This window comes from Numida meleagris, chromosome 6 (assembly GCF_002078875.1).
Source record: "Numida meleagris isolate 19003 breed g44 Domestic line chromosome 6, NumMel1.0, whole genome shotgun sequence".
Lineage (NCBI taxonomy): Eukaryota > Metazoa > Chordata > Aves > Galliformes > Numididae > Numida > Numida meleagris.
The window spans coordinates 4901111-4925413 of record NC_034414.1 but is presented as its reverse complement, the minus strand read 5'-3'; the positions used below and the strand labels follow the sequence as shown (position 1 = coordinate 4925413).

General features: G+C 51.4%; 3 protein-coding genes and 1 long non-coding RNA gene across 4 annotated transcripts in view; all 4 read left to right on the top strand.

The window, feature by feature from the left end:
- The window catches only part of LOC110401948, a 3577-nt gene extending 596 nt beyond the window's left edge, over positions 1–2981 (top strand). Inside the window, exon 2 of the mRNA XM_021403518.1 lies at positions 19–2981. Within this exon, the coding sequence (XP_021259193.1) occupies positions 19–422 (404 nt within the window). The 3' untranslated portion in view covers positions 423–2981. The remainder of the gene's footprint in view (positions 1–18) is intronic.
- Positions 10720–19814, top strand: LOC110401881. The gene is made up of 4 exons (XR_002440664.1): positions 10720–12407; positions 13715–13826; positions 15951–16101; positions 16659–19814. It is a non-coding gene; the product is annotated as an uncharacterized LOC110401881 (long non-coding RNA).
- LOC110401226 (AT-rich interactive domain-containing protein 1A-like) lies at positions 20218–21301 on the top strand. The gene is made up of 3 exons (XM_021402077.1): positions 20218–20289; positions 20420–20747; positions 21107–21301. The coding sequence occupies exons 1-3, from the start codon at positions 20218–20220 to the stop codon at positions 21259–21261; spliced, it is 555 nt and encodes a 184-aa protein (XP_021257752.1). The 3' UTR covers positions 21262–21301.
- LOC110401880 (AT-rich interactive domain-containing protein 1A-like) lies at positions 21847–23467 on the top strand. The gene has a single exon (XM_021403410.1). It carries the CDS (start codon positions 22073–22075, stop codon positions 23186–23188), a length of 1116 nt encoding a protein of 371 aa, XP_021259085.1. The 5' UTR covers positions 21847–22072; the 3' UTR covers positions 23189–23467.

Here is a 24303-nt window from a genome sequence, read left to right as displayed (position 1 = left end):
CTGAAGGGAGCGTGGCAGGCTCGGGGAAGCCTTGCAGAAAATACGCTGAAAGAAGCGTGGCAGGCTCAGGGAAGTCTTGTGGAATGTACGCCGAGGGGAGCGTGGCAGGCTCAGAGCAGCCTTGTGGAATGCACGCCGAAAGGAGCGTGGGAGTCCCGGAGAAGCCTTGTGGAAAACATGCTGAAGGAAGCGTAAAAGGCTTAAAAAAGAAGCCGTATCGAGAGGGGGCTGAAAGAAGCCTCATCGTCCCCAGCCACTCCGACTGCTTCTCGCTAGACGAAGGTAAGCGCTTGCGCACTATGGGGAACAAAATGTCCTCGGAACAGGAAAATGTTTTTGCTACTTTTCAATTTATCCTTAAACAACGGGGGAAGGCAGTGTCCTCTGCTGACCTGCAACAGATCCTCATATGGGCTGCTTAAAAACAATCCCTCATTTATAAATCAGACAATTTATGATCTGAAAACTTGGGATGGGATCGGAGTGAAACTGTGGGGCGCATCCACTAAAGGTGATAAGGTGGCGTCTGGGTTACCTGAAACCTGGAGAAAAATTTTTGAACCTTTGAAAAGTCATGAGGGTTCATCGTCGGCTACCCCCAGTCCATTCAAGAATGAAGGAGCCACAGGCCCTTCATCTGGCTCACCCGCTGTGCCATCAGCTCCTCCGTTGTCACCACCACGGAGGGTCCTTGCCGCCTCCCCTCCTGAGGGTCCTGACAATCCTTTTGAGGGTCCTGACAATCCTCCTGAGGGTCCCGACAATCCTTTTGATCCTGGGCCAATAGACCCTGAAGAAGAGCGGGATCTGTCTCCCTCCGATCCACACGATATGTGGGCGCTTATTCGGAGGGAGGCTAGGAAAGCCGGAGACGCGGACATGTTGGGGGCTTTTCCTGTCATTGTAGCCCCAGACCAAGAGCCGCAGTGGGAGGCTTTGTCATATAATGTCCTGCGAGATTTACGGCGTACTGTCACTGACCACGGCACAGGTGCCCCATATACTGTCAATTTGATTCAATCCATATGCGATAGCTCTGTTCTCACGCCGCATGATTTCAAAATGATGTGTCGCCTTAGTATGACTGATATGCAGTATACTGTGTGGAATCTAAGTGGAGGGGACTAGCACAGATTCAGGCAACTGAGAACCTGATGCTACCGCAGAGAAACTCGCTTCGGACTATAGATGTGAGTGCTTTGATGGGTGAGGGAGATTTCTCCATCCCAGCTCAACAGGCGCAAATTGCTGTGGAAGGGCTACAGCAAGTTAAGCATTTGGCAATGTGTGCTCTCAGGACTGTGCCAGAGGCTGGAAACCTGAAAGCAGAATTGCCTCTGTTCGACCTTTTGTTTTCTCCAACTATGCTCCTTCAATCGTGGGCACTAGTAGTGATAGGTTTGAAAGACTTTTTCTTTAACATCCCATTGTGCCCTCAGGATGTCCCTCGCTTTGCATTCTCTGTCCCTTCCATTAACACTGCCGAACCGCATAGTCGTTATCACGGGACTGTGCTGCCACAGGGAATGATACAGGCAGCGACCGCAGCAGGGAAAAAAAAATTGCTGAAGATAAGATTCAAAAGACACCTCCTTGCTTATACTTGGGCTGGAAGATCTCAAAACAGAATATTCAGCCACAGACTGACAATAGGAACAAAGATCAATCAAAGATGACTCAGCAAGCAGCACACCGCAGAAAGCTACATCAGCCTATTAATGTTTTTGTTATTGACTACTTGTTGCCAGTTTCTAAACTGTCATTAACCCCCCTTGCAGGTGCTCTTACTGTTTTTACAGATGGATCCGGCAGGACTGGCCATGCAGGGATAGTATGGAGGAATAGTGCTGGAACGTGGGATAGTGATGTTCATGTCACCACCGGCTCCCCACAAATTGTGGAACTGACAACAGTGGTTCGTGTGTTCGAACAATGGTTTGAACCCATCAACATAATAACAAATTTTGCTTATGTTGCAGGCATCGTGATGCGACTTGAACACTCTTATCTAAAAGAGACAACGAATGCACAATTGTTTGCACTGCTTTTACATTTAAAGTGGTTACAAGCCTATGGTACCTTAAAGGCCATGCTTCAAAAACAAAAAAGGGGGAGTGTGGGTATGACTCCTCAGGAAAGAATAGCTAAAGCATGCTATGTTCTTAATTTCTTAAATCACTGGACAACAGAGAACCTCCAAATTTACAGGCACTTTGGTGATAATACTCTAACTTCTGTCAAGGAAAGAGCACAGGTTATGGTAAAAAATCTGAGCACCAACCAATGGGAGGGGCCCTACTCGTTGATAACCTGGGGTCGAGGTTATGCTTGTGTCTCAACAGGAACAGGTCTGAGATGGGTGCCAACAGGATGGGTCTGTCCATCTGTCTCATCATCTGCTGTAACATGATCACCACACTCTCATCAGCGGTTTGGACCCTATCTGCAGCAGAGCAACCTTGGACCACAAGAATTGGAATTGTTGGGATCAGTTAAAATGGACTATTGTCTGTACTTCAACTATAGTGGGAAGAATCAACCATTAATTCAGTGTGTTAATTCTAGTTTAGCTGCTTATTGGAAAAATGGGGTTAGTTTGTTTCATTGCTTTTCTCTGTGTTTTAGTTTGTGTTCCATGCGTGTCTCAGTGTGTATACAAGATGCTGTGAACTGCCCTTTTTTATTAACAAAGAAGGGGGAGATGTGGGGGGAGACTTAACAACAAAGAGCCCAACAGACTCTGGTAGATCTTATCTCTATGAGGCCTCCGGAGTCTGGAGACAGGGCTAAGGTGTAAACAGAATACTCTTTAGTATGCACAGCTAATGAGGTCACTTCTGGGACAGTTAAGCAACCCTTTGTTATCTAAGTTGTTGTGAAGAACTTAAGGACAATTAACCATGAGTGGATTTACTACTTACCAGTGAAGGATACATAAGGTGTGTGTAAAACACAATAAAAAGAACTTGCTATTATAAGAACTTCGTATTCTGAGAACTTGCTATTCAGAGAACTTGCTATTCTGATGCCACACTGACTGAGGGAATTCTGTAACCGGACCAAGCGCCAACACAGCCCGGCCTTGGACGCCTTCAGGGACGGGGCATCCACAGCCTCCCTGTGCAACCTGTTCCAGCGTCACCACCGTCTGAGCGAAAAACTTCCTCCTAACATCCAGCCGGAACCTCCCCTGTCTCAGTTTCAAACCGTTCCCCCCTTGTCCTACCGCCATAGGAGAAGTGCTCCAGCCTCTGCTCATCTGGGTGGCCTCCTCTGGACTCGTCCCAAGAGCTCCACGTCTTTCTTGTGCTGGGGCCCCAGGCCTGGACGCCGTGCTGCAGATGGGGCCTCACAAGAGCCGAGCAGAGGGGGACAATCCCGTCCCTCTCCCTGCTGCCCACTCCTCTTTTCATGCAGCCCAGAACACAGTTGCTCTTATGGGCTGCCAGTGCACGCTGCTGGCTCACATCCAGCTTCTCGTCTGCCGGGACCCCCCAAGTCCCTCTCCACAGGGCTGCTCGCAACGAGTTCTTCCCCCAGTCTGTATCAACACCTGGGATTGCCCCGGCCCAAGTGCAGCACCTTGCACTTGGCCTTGTGGAACCTCATGAGGTTCTCGTGCGTCCACTTCTGCAGCCGGTCCAGGTCCCTCTGGATGGCTTCCCTTCCCTCCAGTGGATCGACTGCACCGCTCAGCTTGCTGTCATCTGCAAACTTGCTGAGGGCGCACTGGATGCCATCGTCTGTGTCGTTGATAAAGACGCTGAAGAGCACCGGGCCCAAGACCGAGCCTTGGCGGACACCGCTCGTGACCGGCCTCCACCCTGACATAGAACCATGGAGCACAGCCCTTTGGCTGCGACCAGCCAAGCAGTTCTTAACCCACCGAACAGCCCATCCTTCAAATCCACACCTCTCCAACTTGGAGAGCAGGATGTGGGCAGGGCTCACGTCAAAGGCTTTGGAGAAGTCCAGGCAGATGACATCTGCCGCCCTTCTCCCATCCGCCGATGCCGTCACTCCATCCTAGAAGGCCACCAGATTGGTCAGCCATGATCTGCCCTTGGTGAAGCCGTGCTGGCTGTCTTGGATCACCTCTTGGTCACGTATGTGCCTTGACATGGTAACATGGGTTAAGGGCTAGGGACCCTCCCGCTCAGTGGTGATGTTCCCACCCCTCCCCAACATCGGTTCCATTTTCGCAGACGTTTCAGGTCTGGGAGCTCCTCTGGGATTCGCTGTGGTTTTGGGTTTTGGTTTCTGTAGAGCTGAGCCGAGGAGACCCCACCTGGGGCGGCAGGTCACCACGGGGGGATGTGGGGCACCACGGCACGGAGCACGGCCAACTCAGCGCATTTGATGCCGTATTTTTGGCAGACTCAACGGAATTGGGACAACTGAATGACATTGGGGGAAAAGTCTGTGAAAATGGGGAAAAACAAGAAAATTGGGGAAAAACTCAATAAAATTGGGGAAATTTCAATGAAAGTGGGGAAATCTCAATGGAATCGGGGGAAAAGTGAATGAAATTGGGGGAAAACTCAATAAAATTGGTACAAAAGTAACAGAAATGAGTGAAATCTCAATGAAGTCTGGGGAAAACAAAATGAAATTGGGGGAAAACTCAATGAAATCGGGAACGCTCCGAGCGCTGCGGGCGGATCCGTCCATGGGAGGAGCCCTCGCGCAGCGGTGCTGGGTCCCCCGGGTCCCCCCCCCCAGCGGAGGTGGGTGGGGTGTGGGGCGCAGCGTGAGGCGTCTCTGTCTCCGTCGCTGCTTCGTCCTTCGCCATTTGCGCTCTCATCTTCTTCCCCCAATGGAATCCCCCATCCCGACCCCTTTTATTGAAAAAAAGAATGGAAAAAGAAAAACCATGGAGGCCTCCTCCAACCCGGAGGAGCTGTGGGTTGCAGGGAAAACCAACCTTCCCCTTCCCCTTCCGCTGTCCCCTCCCCGCCTTCCCCTTCCCCACTTCCGCTACTCTTCCCTTTTCTTCCCCATTCCCCATCTCCTTCCCCTTCCCCTTTTTTTCCTTCTCCCTTCCTCTTCCTTTTCCCTTTTCCTCCCCCTTCCCCTTTTCTTTTTCCCCTCCCCTCTCCCTCCCCCGTTCCTTTTCATTTCCCCTTCCCCTTTTCTTCCCCTTCCTCTGTGCATTTCCCTTTTTCCAAAGCTCTTTCCCTTTCCCAATGCATTTTCCTTTCCCTTTCCCTTCCTCTTTTCCCGTTTCCCCTTCCCCTTTCATTTACCCACTCCCTTTCCCACTCCTTTTCTTCATTCTTCTTCCCCTTCCCCACTCCCTTCCCCTTCCTCTTTTTCCCTTTCCTTTCCCTTTACGCTTCCCCTTCCCCTCTTCCTTCCCGTTTTTCCGCTTTCTCTTTCCATTTCCTCTTTCATGGGCACGGTGCCGTACATGGGCACAGCGCTGTACATGGGTGCAGAGCAGCACCCATGCCATGGGTGGGCACTGGTGGGAACTGGGAGCACTGGGGACAACTCGCCTGCAAAGGGACGGGGCACTGGGAGGGCAGTGGGGGCAGCATGAGGGCTGGGGGCACACTGGGAGAGGAACTGGGGGGCACTGGTAGGGGAACTGGGTGGAACTGGGAGGGGAACCGGGATGGTTGGGTTGGGAAGGTCCTGAAAGGTCACAGAGCCGTGGCGTGGTCGGGTCAGAAAGGCCCCCCCTTCCTGTCCCCCTGTCCCCGTGGTCCCCCTATTTTGGATCCCTTCACCTGACCCACAAGGAAGCGCCACTTCTGGGAGGGGGAGGGGTTCCTCCTGCTCCCAAAAGCTGGACACTCGCACGTCCATGGGGCCAGACAGATTGCACCCGAGAGCGCTGAGGGAGTTGGTGGCTGTGGTTGCCAGGCCGCTCTCCATCCTCTTTCCACAGACCTGACTAACAGGAAATGTCCCGCTGGACTGGAGACTGGCAAATGTGATTCCCACCTTCAAGAAGGGCCGGAAAGATGATCCTGGCAGCTACAGAGCTATCAGTCTCACCTCGGTGCCAGGGAAGGTGATGGAACGGATGATCTCGGGAGCCACCACAGATCAATTAAAGGTCAGCCAGGGGATCAGGCCCAGTCAGCGTGGGTTCGTGAATGGTAGATCCTGCTTGACAAACTTGAGTTTGTTCTACGACAAGGTGACCCGCTCAGTGGATGAAGGTAAGGCTGTCGATGCGGTCTACCTGGACTTCAGTAAAGCCTTTGATGCTGTCCCCCACAGCATCCTCGTGGAGGAGCTGGCTGCCCACGGATTGGATGGGCACACGCTCTGCCGGGTGAAACCCAGCAGAGCGTGTTAAACCCAGCTGGCGGCCAGTCACGAGCAGTGTGCCCCCAGGCCCGATGCTGGGGCCTCTTCTATTCAACATCTTTATCAACAATCTTGATGAGGGCATTGAGCGCACCCTCACTAAGTTTGCAGACGACATCAAGTTGGGAGGGCGTGCTGGTGTGCCAGAGGGTAGGAAGGCACTGCAGAGGGACCTGGACAGACTGCATCAATGGGCCAAGGCAAACGGTATGAGTTTCAACAGGGCCAAGTGTCGAGTCCTGCATTTTGGTCACAACAACCCCAGGCAACCCTACAGGCTTGGGGAGGAGAGGCTGGAAAGCTGCCTGACAGAAAGGGACCTTGGTGTGCTGATGGGCTGTCAGCTGAATATGAGCCAGCAGTGTGCCCAGGTGGCCAGGAAGGCCAGTGGCATCCTGGCTGGGATCAGGAATGGGGTGGCGAGCAGGACTGGGGAAGTCATCCTGCCCCCGGACTCGGCGCTGGTGAGGCCCCACCTCCAGTACTGGGTTCAGTTCTGCGCACCTTGATACAGAAAGGACACGGAGGTGCTGGAGCAGGTCCAAAGAAGGGCAGCGAGGCTGGGGAGGGGCTTGGAGAATACGGCCTAGGAAGAGAGACTGAAGGAAGTGGGGCTGCTTAGTCAGGGGAAGAGGAGGCTGAGGGGAGACCTCATTGCTCTCTTCAAATGCCTGAAAGGTGATTGCAGCGAGAGCGGGATTGGTCTCTTCTCACTGGTGACAGGTGACAGGACAAGGGGAAACGGCCTCAAGCTGCACCGGGGGAGGTTGAGGCTGGGGATCAGGAAAAACCGCCGCCGACGTCGTCACCACTGTGCTCCCCGCAGGCCCCCGCCCTGCAGCTGGAGAGCGGCGCGGTGCTCTGCTCTCCCAAGCCATCTGCCGGTGGGTGCGGGACCACCGTGGGGCCGGCCGGCCGTCCTCGCAGCCCCCGCCGTTCCCTCCGTCCCTCCCTCCCTCCGTCACTCTGTCCCACAGGTACTTGTTGTTCCTGCGGCGCGGTGAGCTGCCCACCCAGCGGCTGCAGTGGGAGGCCACCGAGCTGCAGGTGGGGGCCGGGTGGCGGGGCAGGGCCGCTGTGGGGCCCGGCCGTGACCACCCGTCTGCCCGCAGCCGGCTGCGCTGGCGGCTCTGTACGCATGCCTGGTGGACGGTTAGACGGGCTTGGAGGCGGCAGCGGTGCTGGGAGGACCCCTAGGCCACATGGAGCGGAGCTTGGCCAGGAGAGGCACGGCGTACCTGGCTGGGGTGAGCGGGGCCTTCCCGTGTGTCCGCGCGGTGCGGGGCGGGGCTGCCTCGGGGCACAGCTCTGCTCCTTGGCACCGCAGGACGCTGAGTCGGTGGCGGATGTAGGTGCATGCTTGCAAAACCAAGAGAGGTACGTGCAAAGCAAAGGCAGGTAGCTGCATGCTTTCTTAGCAATGGTAGGCCGGTTCATACGAAGCAAAGGCAAATAGGTGCATGCGAAGCAAAAGCAGGTAGGTCCATGCTTTCAAAGCTAAGGCTAGAATGTACTTGCTTAGCAAAGGTAGGTGAGAGCTTGCTTTCAAAGCAAAGGCAGGTAGGTGCATGCTTTCAACATCAAGATCGGCAGCTGTGTCCTTGCTTAGCAAAGGCCAGCGAGCGCGTGCTTGCTTAGCAAAGGCCAGCAGGTGCTCGTGCTTGCTTAGCAAAGGCCGGCAGGTGCTCGTGAAGCAAAGTCTGGTAAGTGCGTTCTTGTGAAGGAAAGGCAGATCAGTGCATGCTTCTGAAGGCAAAGGCCGGCAGGTGCTCGTGAAGTAAAGCCTGGTAAGTGCGTTCTTGTGAAGGAAAGGCAGATCAGTGCATGCTTCTGAAGGCAAAGGCAGGTAGGTGCTTGCAAGCAAATGATGGCAGGTGCTTGCTTAGAAAATTCAAGTTGGTGCATGTGAAGCAAATGCAGGCAGGTGCGTGCATGCTTGTTTAGCAATGGTTGTCTTTCTGGGGTGGGGGTGAAGATTCTCTTCCTCATCTGCGACCACCAGCTCGTTCTTTAGGCGCGTTGCACAAGCTAATCCTCTCCGTGACACCTGTTCTTTCCCTTTTTGGTTAGTATGCATTAGCTTCTAGTCTTTCCCTTATATGGCAATCTGTTAGTACCTCCTTATTAACACAAATCATAATGAAATAACTCCCATTATTAACACGAATCATAATGAAACAACTCACATCGGTGAGTGCATGCTTAGTAAAGGCAGGTAAGTGTGTGATCGCAAACAAAGGCAAGCAGGTTTGTGCTCATGAAGCAAAGTCAGGTAGATGCATGTTTGCTACGGAAAGGTAGGTAGGTGCATGCATGTTAATGAAATTCAGGCTGGTGCGTAAAAAGCAATGGCAGGCAGCTGTGTGTGTGCAAAGCAAAGGCAGGCAGGTGTGTGCTTGCGAAGCAAAGGTAAGCAAGTGTGTGTTTGCGAAGCCAAGGCAGGTCGGTGCTTGGTGAGCAAAGGCAGGCAAGTACATGCAAAGCAAAGGCATGTCCGTGTTTGCAAAGCAATGGCAGGCAGGTGCATGCTTGCAAATCAAAAGCTGGCAGGTGNAAAGCTGGCAGGTGCATCCTTGCTTAACAAAGGCAGGTAGGTGCATGCTTGCAAATCAAAAGCTGGCAGGTGCATCCTTGCTTAACAAAGGCAGGAAGGTGCGTGCTTGGAAAGCAAAGAGGGGCAGGTGCATGCTTGCTTAACAAAGGCAGGCAGGTGCATGCTTGGAAAGCAAAAACTGGCAGGTGCATGCTTGCTTAGCCAATGCAGGCAAGTGCACACATGCGAAGCAAAGGCAGGTTAATCTTTCCTTGAAAGGCAAATGCAGGCAGGTGTGTGCTTGCTTAGCAAAGGCGGGTAGTTTCATGCTTGTGATGCAAAGGCAGGTAGGTGTGTGCTTGTGATGCAAAGGCATGCAGGTGCATGCTTCCAAAGGAAAGACAAGCAGGTGCTTGTGAAGCAAAGCCATGCAGGTGTGTGCGTGAGGAGTACAGGCAGTGAGGTGCTTGTGAAGCAAAGGCAGGTAGGTGCATGCTGGCTTAGCAAAGGCAGGCAGGTGAGTGGTAGCTTAGCAATGGCAGGTAGGGTGTGTGCTTGCAAAGCCAAGGCAGGTTGGTATTAGTGTAGGGAAGGCAGGCAGGTGCTTGCAGTGGAAAGGCGGGTAGGTGAGTGCTTGAGAAGCAAAGGCTGGCAGGTACGTGATTGCAAAGCAAAGGGAGGGAAGTGCATGCTTTGAAGCAAGGGCAGGTAGGTGTGTGGTTGCTTAGGAAGGGCAGGAGGGTGCGTGCTTGTGTAGCAAAGACAGGTAGGTGCAAGTTTGCCAAGAAAATTCAGGTAGGTGCATGCTTGTTAAGGAAATTCAGTCTGGTGCTTGCAATGGAAAAATAGATAGGTGCCTGCTTGCAATGCCAAGGCGGGTAGGTAGGTGCTTGTGAAGCTGATACAGGTCAGTGTGCGCATTTCACTGCTGGTGGTACAGAGCTGGAGATGCCTGAGCTGTGCGAGAGCTCAGAGAATGGGATGGAGAGTACTTGGCCAAGGAAGAGCCCCAAGGTCCTGGCCCTGGGGGAAGGGACCATCCTGGGGAGAGGGTGAAATGCTGAAGGGAGAGAGGATTCTTGGAGTGATGTGAGGGGTCTAGGAAGGGAGCTGACAGGCTTGGGGTTCCCTTGCCGTGCTCTGCCCAGGCTGTGACAGCGCTGGGGTTGGTTTTGGAGTCCCTCTGAGCAAAATGAGGCAAAGGGGTTTCTGTGCAGCCTGAAACCCTGCAAGCCTGCTGCCGGGGCTGCAGCCCAGGGTAGGCGCCCTGTCCCCGCGACTGCTGACCACGCTCTTCCCTTCTCCACAGTGACCACGGCCAACCCCACAAAGACTCTGTACGTCATGTCGGACGCCAAGCTGTCTGCACTGTCCAAGTCTGTGATGGGTGAGCCTACCTCAGTCCCAGTCCCCACAAACTGCCAGGCATCCAACCTTCCTCCTCCTCTGCCAGCTCTCCCACTGGCCCCATCACCTTTGCCACCTCCCCGCTGGCTTGTGCTCCCGGTCCTCCCAGCAGCCTGGTGCACTCCAAAGTGGGACCCGTCCTGCAGACTGCTTCCAGAACAGTCATCTTCACCTCAACGCTGGCCACGATGAAAGGTGACGGGCCCCTTGGACGCACTGGAGACAAGGTCACTCTGACCAAGAGCCCCTCAGCCCTTGGTCATGCTCTGGGGGCAATGGAGACCCTGCGGAGGGTCTCCTCTGAGGTGGATGACAGAAGCACCCTCCTCCATGCCGGAGAGACCCTGGCGAACAGACACTTGCTGCCCCAAAGCGTGCTGCCAGGAGGGATGGTGCCGCGCTCCTGATGCTGAGCAGCTCCTCTGTCATTGCCTCAGTGGGGCCTGCACTCAGCCAGAAGGTACAGGGACCTCAGGGACCCTCAGCATGGCTGTGGGGTGGGTGGGGGGCAGCCTTGTGCTGTTGGGGCTGATTTGGGCTCTAGCAAATGGAGGAGATGTTTTCTGGTTTTGTTGCTGTTTAGTAAATTTTTTTTTCAATTTATGTTTTCGTTACTGACCTCATTGTACCTGTCTCTTCCAAAAGCCGCTCTTTTGGCAGCATCTAACCATGGGCTTGTTAGATGCTCTGAGTGTTTGGAGGAGACCAGTTTTGTTGAGAGCTGTTGGTCTAATTTCTTTCACCATGAGCACATGGATAGACAAAGAAGCATTGTGGAGGCAGGGAAAAATGAGTGCTGTGGGTCCCTTGTGCTTGCTTGGCAAAGTCAGGCAGGTGCGTCCTTGTGAACCAAAGGCAGGTAGGAGCGTGCTTGCAATGGAAATACAGGCATCTTGTTGTGAAGCAAGAGGCCTGTGGTACATCAAAATAGATAGCACACCTCTGTTTGTCCCTCCTTGAACCCTGGTCAGGTTTTGGGGAGAAAACCAAGAGGAGAGAGAGGAAGCTGGATGTTCCACCTGTCTGTTACGTAGATTTGTTTATTCAGTGGTATAAAGGCTGGACCTGCTCGCAGTGGCATTGGAGACCTCATGTCTGGGGTGGACGCATCGCTGTATGAGTTCCCAACTGCCAGGACAAGTTCTCCAGATTCTTGCTGCAAGTGGGGTTCCCCAGCGACTGCGGATCTGGAGGATGTTAAAGTAGTAGAGCAATTGGTGATGTATCTTTCTTCATCATTATCGCTACGCTCATGTAGTAATGATTAGACTCATTGCACTGCTTATTTCCTTTACTGCTAAGCTTATCTTTTCACTATAAGACACTGCTTATATTTAGATATAGCGTTGAGAGACATGTTCTAGTGGGGTTATTGGTGGTAGGTGGATGGTTGGACTGGATGATCTTGTAGGTCTTTTCCAACCTAGCTGATTCTATGATGCAGGAGGAAGCCATGGATTGTCTTTTTTTGTGCTTTATGGATACCATCAGGCAAGAACTGGTTTTCCCATCCTGCAGCCAGGAATGCTCCATCCAGAGGGGCGTGTGGCTGCGAGAGGAATGTGTCTGTGGAAGCACAGCTCGTTCCTCCCCTCTGACAGGGGCAGAATGTGTCTGCGTTTTCCTCCTGGCTCTTATCTCCTGTGTTATGTTGGGAAACGAGCTGAGCCACTGTGCCTCTTTATGATGGTTAGCTCTGTCTCTCTGCCATCATCTTTATTCTCAGCTGTTCCTGTGTGTAATGCTCCACACTCCTGCAGACCTGCAGAGCCTGAAGGCCTCCTTGGCAGCTGTCACTCACCTGGAGGTTTTGACCTGCTGCTGTGCTGTGCCTCCTGTCTGTACCTGCTTCCCAGGTGTCATTTGCAAGACACTGCAGGTCCAGTAGGTTAGCAGTCAGCTAACACAAAAGTGAAACAAGCATGAAAGTAGTCTTTTTTTTTATTTCATAGGCTTTAATCTTCCTTGAAGTTTGTTCTGCTGTGGAGCACAAGTGGAAGCAATTCACCTGTATGACAAAGGGCTGGAGCCAGGTTCCACCCCTCCCAACCCTCATTTAAGGGCTGGCTGCCGCCAGGGCTGGGTTTCTTCTTGGTGGTTCTGCTCTTTTGTGGTGTTTTGTTTGCCCTGTTCCTCAGAGAGGGGGGTAAGCAATTCTGTGTTTCTTTACCTGGTGATGTCCTTTACCTTTCTTGGGTATTTTAAGACTGGTTTAACTTAGCTATATCTGTTATCGCCTTTGTCTGTAGTTATCCTCCTGGGTTATGGTTAGAAGATACTCTTCTGGGTTTGATTTGATGGTCTAGGGTTACCATTTTGAGGAGGGAGAAATGGTTGAATCACTGTCCCTGGAGGTGTTCAAGAAACATTTAGATATTGTACTGAGGGACATGGTTTAGTGGGATATGTTGGTGGTAAGTGAATGGTACCGTGCTTTTGTTGTCAGGGAAAAGTGGATATAAAGACTTCTTTCTACTGAAAGATTGTGAAGAAGAGCCTCTCATTGCTGCTCACTATGTGTTTATCATCTATAGATCTACTTTAGAAACACGGATGTTTGAATAATGCTGTTTCTTTTATGGGGGATGTGTCAGAATGTATCTGATGAATTACTTGCTGTATCTTTCTACCACCCAAAACACTACTGATATTATAGTAGTTCAGAAAAACTGTGCTGTGAATTTGTTTCCTGGACTTGCATGAAAAGGATGGCTACAGAGACGTTGGCCATGGGGCAGGAGTTGTTAGAAGCTTTTGAGAGTGGCTTCTAATCACTGACCATGAAAGTGGACTGTAAAGGCTCCGTGTGCTTAGGTGGGAACAGTGCAAGGCCAGCAGAGAAGGCTTTTGAAAAATCCCATGCCTGTAGTCTAACCAACACAAAAAGACGTTTCCTTTCTGCTCACTCATAAAACACCTGAAAATTATTATCAGCCAAGAAGGAGGCTCAGGTGTGCTTGTGAAGTTCAGGTGTGTTTTGTGGATCAGGCTCTGTTTTCAGAGTCCTCAATGGCTGTTTGTTTTGTACTGCTGGCGGTTGTTTTATAGGAACGACAGAAGGCTTGTGTGCGAAGAAGAACTTTGTAGTGCAGGGGAGAAAAATCCTCAGGGTTAGGATGCTTCCGTGTGTTATATGTGATTGTGATACCACTGCTTGGTCAGTTTGAGTGCATGGAACAAGTCTGACATCCCTTTTTATGGAGTACTGTGAAAGGAGTCCTATGGGTCTGAGACCTGACTTCAAGTCTGTGGGCATCTTCCAGGACTTGGGGGTAAGGTATGTGGCAAGGAAAGAGGATGAGGTGTAGGAGCAGGAGCCTCTTCAGTTGGTCTTAACTCCTGCTGTCACCTTTTTGACTTGGAATCCACGGTGTTTTTAATGAAGAACAAACTCATAGTGCAGTTTGTGAAGGAATTCATTCACACCTGTTAATGTTTGGTGTTCTTCTCTAGATGGAGTTGCAACTGAAATGGACTCTTCTGGTCTAATGTCCGGCCCCCTCCCGCATGCTCAGATCAGCCAAGTTTGCAAGGCCTGGCTCTTGGTTGGTGAGTTGTGCCCAAGGTCAGAGAGTTGACTCTTCTCAGCTTTGAGACGTGTTTTCCAGTTGCATGTTGTGTTATTTCTGTCGTGTTGACCTGCTAAGCTACACCCCTAACTAGAGATCCAAGGACTAACACAGAAGGAATGGTTTAGATATGTTAACTTTGATTGGAAATGCAATGCCAAGGGCTGCACAGATGTGTGAAAGTTGTGAGTGTAAGGAAAGGCATCTGCTGGGCGAGTGCTTTGCTGGGTGAGCATCACCCTGCTGAAGAGCAGGCAGCTGTTGTCTTTGCAGACAGCCACATCCATGGGGATTAGAGGCTTCTGCCTTCCAGCTCTTGGCTGTTGCTCTGAGATGGAGGTTCTTGCCCTGAGAGAGCTACCAGCAGAAGGGATCCCATGCGTAGCCTTGGAGCCCTTTCAGATGAACCAGCTGTGTTAGTCTGTGGCCTGTGACTGTGGTTTGGCGTTAACCCAGCAGGCTTTGACCAAAGCAGAATGACCTGTGGGCACAGTGTCCAACAGGTGGAAGTGACCAACAGCTGGAGACAGCAGCCCTCTTGAGGGAAATCCTCGCTGTGAACAAAGGCCCAGAAGAAAAGAGTAGGTTGTCCCTGTGTTCATGTGGTCAGGTTTTCCTTCCTGGCCTGTTACCTCTCGGGTGGTGTGTCAGTCTTCCCTGGTGTGCCTACAGCTGTGTGGTGTGCTCTACAGGAAGTGCTGATGATTTGTATTTAACCTTGTATTTCATGTCTCATGTCCCATAACTCATGTTGCTTTAAAGCACCAGCTTCTAAGCAACCTTAATTTCTACAGACCTGTGGTCTGTGCCGCAAGAGCTCTCCTGCTTCTGCCTGTGATTTGAGACCGTATCAAAGGCCTTGCAGAAGTCTGGGTAGATGCCATCAGTTGCTCCTCCTTTCCCCACTGATGCTGTCACTCCATCATAGAAGGCCCCCCGATTGTCCAGGCCGTGTGTCTCTGTTTCCACTGTTTCTGCATTTCCTTCTTGTTGCTCCCTGTAACCAGCAGGTTCAGCCATGCTGGTTTCCTGCCTCCTCTGCTTGATTTCCTGTGGTGGGGAATGGAGGGCTCTTGAGCTCTGAGAAAGTTGTTCTGAACAAGTTACCAGCTCTGTTCCATCCCGTTGCCCTTAAAAACAGTTTTCCAGGGGATCTCATCCAATAATTCCTTGACCAGCCTGCAGCTGACTCTCCTGAAGTTCAGGGTCCTGACTTTGCTTTTTGCCAGGCCCGTATTCCTTGAGATCAGGAACTCAAGGAGGGCATGGTCGCCACAGCCCAGAGTGCCTCCAGTCGTAGCCACTGGTGAGCACCACGTCCAATAACGCTTCACTTCTTATTGGTGTGCCTAATGCCTGGACCACAAAGTTATTCTCAGTGCACTCCAGGAATCTCCCGGATTGCTTGCAGCAGCCATGTTGATGTGTCAGAGTGACTGGGATCCCCCATCAGGATGAGAGTCAGTGAGCACGATGCTTCTGGTAGCTGCAGTAAGCAGGCCCCACCAACAGGCTCTCTTGATCAGGCAGCCTGTAGTAGGCCCTGACCTCCAGAAGCCCCGTATTGGTGCGGTCCCTAATTTTGCCCACGAGTTCTCAACCTGATCATGACTGTTCTTAGTCCTTCACAATCGACTTCTTAACATAGTGGGCAATTCCCTTGTCCTCCAGAATTCCATAGTAACAATTGTGTCTACTTTATGTCAGGTTTTTTTTTTTTTTTTTTTTCTGGGCCAGGAGAAGAAGAAATGCAGCAGTCTTCCCTTCACTGCTCAGTTTGCGTTAATTGCAAAGTGCTCCTCAGGTAATGTGTGAAGAGCTGACCTTGGTGGCAGGGGCTGTGGCTTAATTTCATGCCTGTCAGAACTTGAGGCCTAGGATTTTCCTTTAGGAGTGCCAACTGCCTATTTTAAATGATAAAAAATAATACTGTAAAGAAGCTTCCCTCCTTGTATTAGAATAACATATTGATGTTTCTATCTTTCCATTCCTTTAGCAACTGGGGTGTTGATGCAGCTGCGCATATCTCCTGTTTTGTCCTTCTGTTTTGTGTGAAAGAATAGTAGAATATGCAGTCTCTGTGAAATTTCATTCAAGTGTTTTACTGTCTTTGCCATTAGGAAGAAATAGCTTGGAAAAGGTGGTGTCAGCCAGGATCCTGCCCAGTGCACTGATGTCTCATTGTTTGGATCTATTGAAAACCGCCTTGACGCCAAAAGAATGTTTGCATCGTTTCTGTGCTGACTGTGTCAGTACAGCCCTGAGGACTGGGTATGGACATGGTGTGATGGGGGGAGGGGATTTCCCTTCTGATGGAAAAGTGCCCAAGCAATGTTTGCATCCTGTGTGTTGGTGCATAACTGCTCCATGCCTGTGCCCCACGTGCTTCTGAATGGGCAGCACAGCTTTTGTTTCACTCAGCCACCTGTGTCAGAGCAGATCAGGCTTTCTGCAGCCATGGGAAATCATCCCATCACTTGGTGCCTTACAAGGAGTTGAAAACCTTTTCGAGTCCTGCTTCCTAGCGTAATCACCTACAGTGAAGTAGCTGTCGTTCTTCTTGTATCCTTCAATTCCAGGTCCGTATTTTCCCAAAAGCAAAAGAATTTGGAGGTAACCCCCTGCAGTTCAGTGAGCGATTTCAGTGTCTATTTCTGATTGTGGCAATTACTTCAGTTCAGAGGTCACACTGAATTTACGGTGCCTGTTTTAACTCTGGCGAAGGTTGCAGTTGTAGCTTACTTCTCAAGGCTGCAATACGTGCTGGTGACACAGCCTTGGGCTTCTGGATTTGCACGAATCCCATGTTTCCTTTCTCTGTCTTGCAGGTCAGCTCATGCTGCAAGTGGATGGTATCACAGTATGAATGAAGGTCAGCGTAAGAGCAGCTGCTGATGGGAGGAAGGAAGTCCAGGCAAATGAACTCTAAAGCATCTCCCAGTACAGTACCAGAGGAGGCTGTAATGATGTCGGGGGCTTCCCAGCAGGAAGGTGGCTCATTCAAATGCAAGCCCAAACCCTTGTGGCCTCCAAGCTGGAGGCAGCCCGGAGGCAGTGTCTCCTTGGTCTAATTGTGCAGTGCCTGAGCAAGAGGGTGACCTGAGATGGCTGCGCTAGAGTCATCTTAATTTCTCTGTTATTTTACTTCAGCCCCAGAACCCCGGTACCTCTCTGGTTCCCACTGGGGAAGCAGTGTGAAGGAGGCGAGCCCTTAGCAGGAAGGTGGCGGTGCCCGGAGCTCTCCATCAGATCTGTGCCCATCTCATCAGCTTTGGAGGTGTCTCTGTGCACCTGGAGGATGTGGTGCAGAGCTCCAAGTCTGGTATTGATGGGACACTGTGCAGTGGTGGTTCCCCTTGTCACTGAAAAGAAACCTTGCTGTTTGCGACATAAACTAAGGGACTCCCTTGAGCTGGTCGTGCCAGGACTTGCAGCCCTCTCCCTGAGATGGCTGAACTCCCCTGCTCCCTTCCTTTGGGGGTACCAGGTTGTGTCATTTCTGGCCGATTAACAGAGATATCAGAGTTGGAGGGTGTCCTTTAGAAGGGTTTAGTTAGAAAAGCACTCTTTGCCTTGAGGTTTGGCACCCTGAGAAAATGATTTGGTAGGTGGAAAGCAGCGGTGCACTCTCTGCTTCTCTCCTCCCATGTGCAGGCATCACACTCCTCAGAAACGTGGTGCTGCTGGATAACACGTTACTGACAATAACGTGAGTCTCTTTCTTTGTGGCTGATCTGTTTCTCTGTTGTAGGACCCATCTGGTGCAGGCAATCTGGTGCTGCCCCAAGCACCTAGTGTCCAGGGGGGCAGAGTCCTGCATCCTTCCATCAACCAGTCAGGCACTGTGTGAGACCAAGGTGTGTGACTTGGGGTTGGATCTCATGGTACAAATCCATCTGTAAAGCTAGATGCGTAGCTGAGAAGTACCTGGCCTGATAACGTGAGTTCTGTGCCGAGATGGGATCTGAAGGCTTTGCCAGTGCTGTAACTGCCAGCATTTCAGCACCTGGCACCACGTTCGACTGTTAGCGGTCCTTTGGCCTCTTGAGTGTTTGATGCAAGCTAGTAGTTGAGATTGTAGGATGATTCCTCTGGCTTTGGCAACTCTTTCCTATGACTGCTGGTTTTCCAAGGCCCGTGACCTTAAGCTTTCCAGCGAGGGGTGGTCGTGAAACTACTGGGTGACATTTCCCCGTCTGAGAATAAGGGAAAATGAGTGTAAAATTCCAGCTTTGGTGGTGAAGGTGTGTTCCTTGGATGACAGAGGAAATAGAATCTGTTATCTTAGTGGGTAATACTGGCACCCTACTAGCAACAGCTGTAAAATGTGCCTTGGCTGGTGCTGGAAGGGTGCTGTTAGTGGGCCCTGTGAACTGTTGTTAAAGACACACGCGTGTCCAGTGGCAGCTTTGTGTACTTTACTCACTGCCTGCTCCTCTCCTTGGGTGACCAGGTTACTTGCAGAGGAATGCTCAGGTGCCCCAGCACAGCTCTCCCCTGCCTGGCTCAGCCTTGTTTCTCCATCCATCTTCTGGAGGACAAATGCACGCTGCAATGGGGCTGTACCAGCTGCATGGGCAGCTACAGACTGCAGGCTGGGCAGCGTGGCCCTCAAGGTGAGGCATGGCCAGCTTCTCAAGGGGGGAACCAAGTGTAGCAAATGGGAAAGGCCTCTGTTGGTGGCAACGTCTTGCCTTAGGAGAAAGTGGTTTGCTTTGTCTTCTCTTCATCCGTGGGTATTGCAAAATAGTCCACTGTTCATGAGCTGGAGCAACCTGTGCTTTGTATATGATGCTGAGATTCATGAAGGGTGTTGCTTTCAGTGCCAGCGATCTTTTAAACATTGCATCTTTCCTCCTAGCTTAGAAAGATACAGGTAGCACCTCCAGTGTGCTGAAGAGCCACTTAGCTTCATAGGGGAAGAAAATCACATGTTGTATGTTCTGGAAAGGGTTTAGAGAGTCTTTTTACATCCTGCTTAGTGTGGTTGGCTGAAGTCTGGGAGTGTCAGACAGCTTTAGAATCAGTGTTGTTACTTAGCTGTGTCAAAACACATATCACTTGGCTTCTCTCCAAGTGCTTTGACTTCTACAAGAAGTCTTAAGACTCTCCCTCATCTCCATTTGTGACCTGTAAATATTTGCTGATAGGAGGTCTGTGTGGTGATTCATGAACTATTTAGTTGAACGATGCTGTCTTCTACTCTTGTCATCCATTTAGGAGGTTATCCCTTGCGGCCCAACTGCAGCGCTCTGTCCAGTGCCACCTCCCACAGTGCAGGGACAGGAGGAAGCATGAATCCGATGGCAGCAGGGAGCCAGATGCATGGCAATATGCCTTCTCGGGTGGGGGCAGGGATGTGCCCCCCAGCAGGTGGCATGGCTCACAGAGCACAAGGAGTGGCTGCCACCACCGTGCATGCTGCTGCCAGCTCCATCCAGAACTGGTGAGGCATGAACATTCCCTTGGTCTCAATGTATTCAATCCATTCCCTGTGTCACAGCTGGCGTTGAAAGCCACGGCTGCAGTAACCCAGAGTTGGGGGTGATATGAACGTACGCTTCCTTCAAGACTTGCCTTCTGGAAGCTTTTTCCTCTGCCTTCACTGTGTAACAAAAGAGGCCAGTTCCCAATCATTATTTGGAGTGAATGTCTGTTTCTTCCTTGCCTTCTCCAGGCCTCCTGGTTTATCTCAGCATGAACCAAGGGGAAATGATGGGTGCTGGACTTCTTTATGGACAGTGAGCTAACAGCACGGCTGGCGTGATCAACCACCAGGGCCCACCTTATCCCGTGGGTGGGAATATGGCAAACAGCTCTGCAGTAAGGCGGTGCTGAGTGCTGGGCTTTGGTGACTTCATGGGATGGATTGCAAAGCAGTGTCACGGACTGCTGTAGCTTCCTAGGGATGGTAGTGAGTCCTGAAGTGATGGGTCTTGCGGATGTCAAATTAACCCCTGCAACTAAAAGAAGCAATAAGTCAGAAGGGACCCAAAAAGCAGAACCCAAATCAAAGGTAATTTTTTTTAAATGACACAGTGGATGTATCTAGTAGTGAGTGCAGCTCCCGAGGGAAACCCAGTGTGAATTGCCTTCTACTGTGAGCAGAGTTGCCATTAGCATGGTTATTTGTGCCATATGTGATCTTGCTGCTCCACGTGAGCACACTTTTAACTCAGCAGTGTGGTAGCAAGTGGGATATCCTCTGTTGGGATGTGTTATCTTTTGGAGAGGTCATACTTGTCTTTTAGACTGACACGGACCTGATCTGAGACAGGTGTGAGTGTAGTACAAAGCTGGTCTTGATATAGCAGTAGAACCTTGAACTCTGCAGTTTGAAGCCACCTGGGATGTGATCCAGGTGTTTTTGTGCCGCTCAGTCCCAATATGTTTCCTTCGATTGGTCCAGCTCCTCTGCTACGACCAGTGAGAAGATCACCAAACACTATGAGCCGGATGGTGAGCCCAAGAGGAAGATCTGGGTAGATGAGCCGTGTCCTCTGGCTCTGAGCATTTCTCCCGACTGTGTTTGTGTTGCCTGTTTCTGGTTTGATAATCTCATGCTGTCAAGCCTTTACTTTCCATCCAGAACTGCAAGCGACTGGTGGATGGCAGCTGTGGCCCACCTGCCAGGCGTCATGAAGTGGGGATGTACAGCATCCCGTGCAGCACTGGGCAGGGGCAGATGCAGCAGCAGCGCAGACTGCAGGATAATCGCCCTGCTCCCAGCAAATCTCCATCCCCGCAGTCAGGGATGGGAATGCAGAAGACAGGATCGCCAGTTCCCACCTCACACAGGACACCGACAGTGGTACAGCCTGCCAGGAAGCGACGAGCCGTCTCCTTCCCTCCAGGGTCAGCAGAAGCTACCAAACTGGTGTTACAGAAAAGGAGGCAGCTGACAGCAAAAGGTGTTGGTAAGAGGAAACTCTTGCTTTTCTGTTTGTGCCCATTGAGAGGCTGGGTGTTGCCATCCTTCTCTGGTACAGTGCTGCCAAATGAAAGGGCTCTGCCAGCTTTGTAAGAGGTCTCCTTTCCCAAGTTAGTTGGGATGTTCTGTCATTCTGTGGTAATGCAAGGGTGAAGGGACCCAGAAGGATCAGGTTTAATGTTTGTGTTGGGCACTGTCTGTGCAGAGATTGCTTTTGCATGGAGACTGTGCAATGTCTTAAACAGGGCGTGCTCTTTGTGAGACAAAAAAGAAAAAGCAGTATCCAGTCCCTCCTTTTTGGTTTTAAAGCCCAGGATCTGGAGGTATGATGTGTTTATGTTCTAGGAACTGCTGAAGCCTGGAGAGTGATGATGTCTCTCAAGGCTGGGCTGCTCTCTGAAAGCACGTGGGCCTTAGATACCATAACCATCCTGCTCCGTGATGACAGCAGCATCGCGTCCTTTGACCTCAGGCAGGTGGGTGCGGATGCTCTGCACTGACTGCTCACTGACCCACAGATTTGCATGTTGGTGGTGCTCAAGTGCAGAGTCTCTTCTCTCTGGGATGTATTGCTTCTAACGCAGAAAGGGAGTCACGGTGGGTGGGGAGGCCAAGAGGGGCTTTGCAGCAGAGTGCTGTGAAGGGCTGAAGGGTGCTCACCTATCCTGGTGTGATGGCATTCGCCTCCAGCTCTGTCTTTCCCCATGGGTCAGTGTGCAGCGTGGCTTTAGTGCCATTAGAAGGGGCAGCCTGTCTCCATGATATGCCCTGTACCTGCATGGCTATTGTAAAAACTGTTCCACAGCACTGTAAAGGCTGTTCTGCTTAGCATTGCCTCTCTCCTTTCTGTGTATTAATCAGAGAGGAGATAAAACCAAGAGCGTGTGTGTTCACACAGGTACAAGCTGGTAGAATCCTGACATTCAGGGACCGTTTCCCCCTCGTTTCTGTTCTCAGAGGACAGAAAGCTCTCTTTTGCAGCCAGCTTATTGCCAGAATGAAAAGATTTGGTTAATAAACAGCTCCTTAAGATCTCTGCCCTTTATGCAGCGTTTTTCCAGTTGCTCACAGTGGCCTAAGTTATTTTATGATCACTGATCCATTGTTCCTTCCTTGCCCTCCCATTTTTCTCCTTCCCCATAGCTGCCAGGCCTGCTGGAACTCCTGGTGGAGTATTTCCGCCGCTCCTTGATCGAGATCTTTGGAATCCTGAAGGAATATGAGGTGGGAGAGTCAGGGCAAAGAACACCCTGTGAGTTGGAGAGTGGCCTCTTGCACTGGCAGATCGGTGGCGGAGATACCACAGAGCACATGCAGACCCACTTTGAGAGCAAGGGGGTGCGCTCCGTGGCTGAGAGCAATCAAAATGCTAGGGAAGGGAAAGCTCCTCCATCTGACAGCTCCTCAACAATTCTGGAGGACGAACTTTCTCATAAAGATGAGACACCCCTCTGCCCCGTCTATGACTGGCAGGACTGTCTGGCAAAGCACTGCCTGTGTGTCTCCAGCATCATCAGGAGTTTGTTGTTTGTGCCGGGCAATGACGCTGAGCTGTCCAAACACACCGGGCTGCTGCTGATTCTGGGGAAACTGCTGCTCTTACACCATAAGCACCCGGAGTGCAAGCAGGCACCTCTGAGCTCTGTGAGAGTGGGGGAGTGGGACCAGGGTGTGAGCTGCAACAAGGAGGAGTGGTGGTGGGACTGCCTGCAGGTGTTGCGTGAAAATACACTGGTGACATTGGCCAACATTTCTGGACAGCTGGACCTGTCCCCTTTCCCAGAAAGCCTCTGTCTGCCGATCCTGGATGGACTCCTCCACTGGGCAGTATGTCCATCAGCAGAGGCCCAAGACCCCTTTCCAGTGCTAGAGCCGAATGCAGTCCTCTCCCCTCAGAGGCTAGTTTTGGAAACGCTCAGCAAACTCAGCACCCAGGACAGCAACATGGATTTGATTCTTGCAGCTCCCCCTGTCAGCCACCTGGAGAGGCTGTACAGCGCCCTGCTGCGTTTCCTTTGTGACAGAAAGAACCCGGTGTGCCGAGAGATGGCTGTGGTCCTACTGGCCAGTTTGGCACTGGGGGCCAGCTTGGCACTGGAGGCCAGCCTGGCAGTGAGCATGATTGCTGCGCAGAAGGGGAGCGTTGGCAACTTGCTGGGCTTCTTGGAGGACTACCTGGCCTCCATGCAGTGCCAGCAGAGCCAGGCCAGCCTGATGCACATGCAGAATGCACCCTGTGAGCCAATGAGTGTGGACGTGATGCACCGAGCTGCTCGGGTGCTGCTCGCCCTGGCCAAGGTGGACGAGAACCGCTCGGAGTTCATGCTGTACGAGTCGCGGCTGTTGGACATCTCCGTGTTGCCTGTGGTGGACTCTTTGGTTTCACAAGTTATTTGTGATGCACTATTTTTAATTGTCCAGCCCTGACAGCTGTGGGATGCAAGACCCTGTGTACATGAGCAGTCAACTTAGAAACTGACTGTTGCCCTTGGTTTGTGTACAACCACCTCAGAACCTGCTGCCTGCCCTGCGCTGTCCTGCTTCCCCCTTGGCGAATGAAGTCCTCATTCTCTTTCCCCTTCTCCTGCTCTTCAAATTTGTCCTGAATCTATTGTTAAAGGAGAGAAAGTTCTGTCTACACAGAGGACTTTTTAATTTTATGTTATGGTTTTGTGATTTTTGTTGTCGGTATTCCACATCATTACATCATGTAAAGCACTGGAAGTTAAAGAGTTAATTCCCTGGTTACTGCAAACTACCTTTTTTGGTGTGTGGCCCTCCGAGGGGGAGGGGAGGAGGTGCACTCCTCAGGGGTCTTTGCGTTGAAGGAGGGGGTGAAGCCGCGTGGGAGACGCGGGGTCTATTCCTTCCTGCCCGGCGGAGACAGCATGTGGTCCTCCTGCAGTTTAATGGGTAAGACTTTCAGCTTGTAAATTCTCTGTTAAAATTCTGCTAGCCTCATTTTTGATATATTTAGTAAAATTAGTTGTTCCTCCTCAGATTGGTGCCACTGTTTTTGTGTTAGATCCACCTACAAGTGCCCTGCCTTTCCCCCTTCCTTTTGTTTCCCCAGGGTGCAGGTCCGCAGCTTCCCTGCCGCTTTAGCCGCCAGGCCGCCTGGGGCCAGCCACTAGCCGCCGAATTTTTTTTTTCTTTTTTCTTTTTTTTTTTTCTTTTGGGCCTGTCCCCCTTGTCACGGACGCAGACCCTTAGATAATACTGTGACCAAATACTGGTGGAGAGTGCGGGCAATGGATCTGCTTTCCATTTTTGGAATGATGCATAAAGGATTAATGGTCATCATGTTCCTCAGAACATACTGGTTTCTGGTTAAGGCTATCATGTTCTGTGTTGGAGTTGTGTGTACATATAACTACATAATGGCGCTGATGGAGATACCGGCCTGGTGCTTGTACCTCCTGGAGAGAGTGGCTAGTTTTACAAACAGCACCGTGGTGAGGCTGGCTTCCAGGTTCTCCTCTCAGTTCCTTACACACCTTTGGAATATTCGATCTAATAACTGTAATACCAATTGCTTTGAA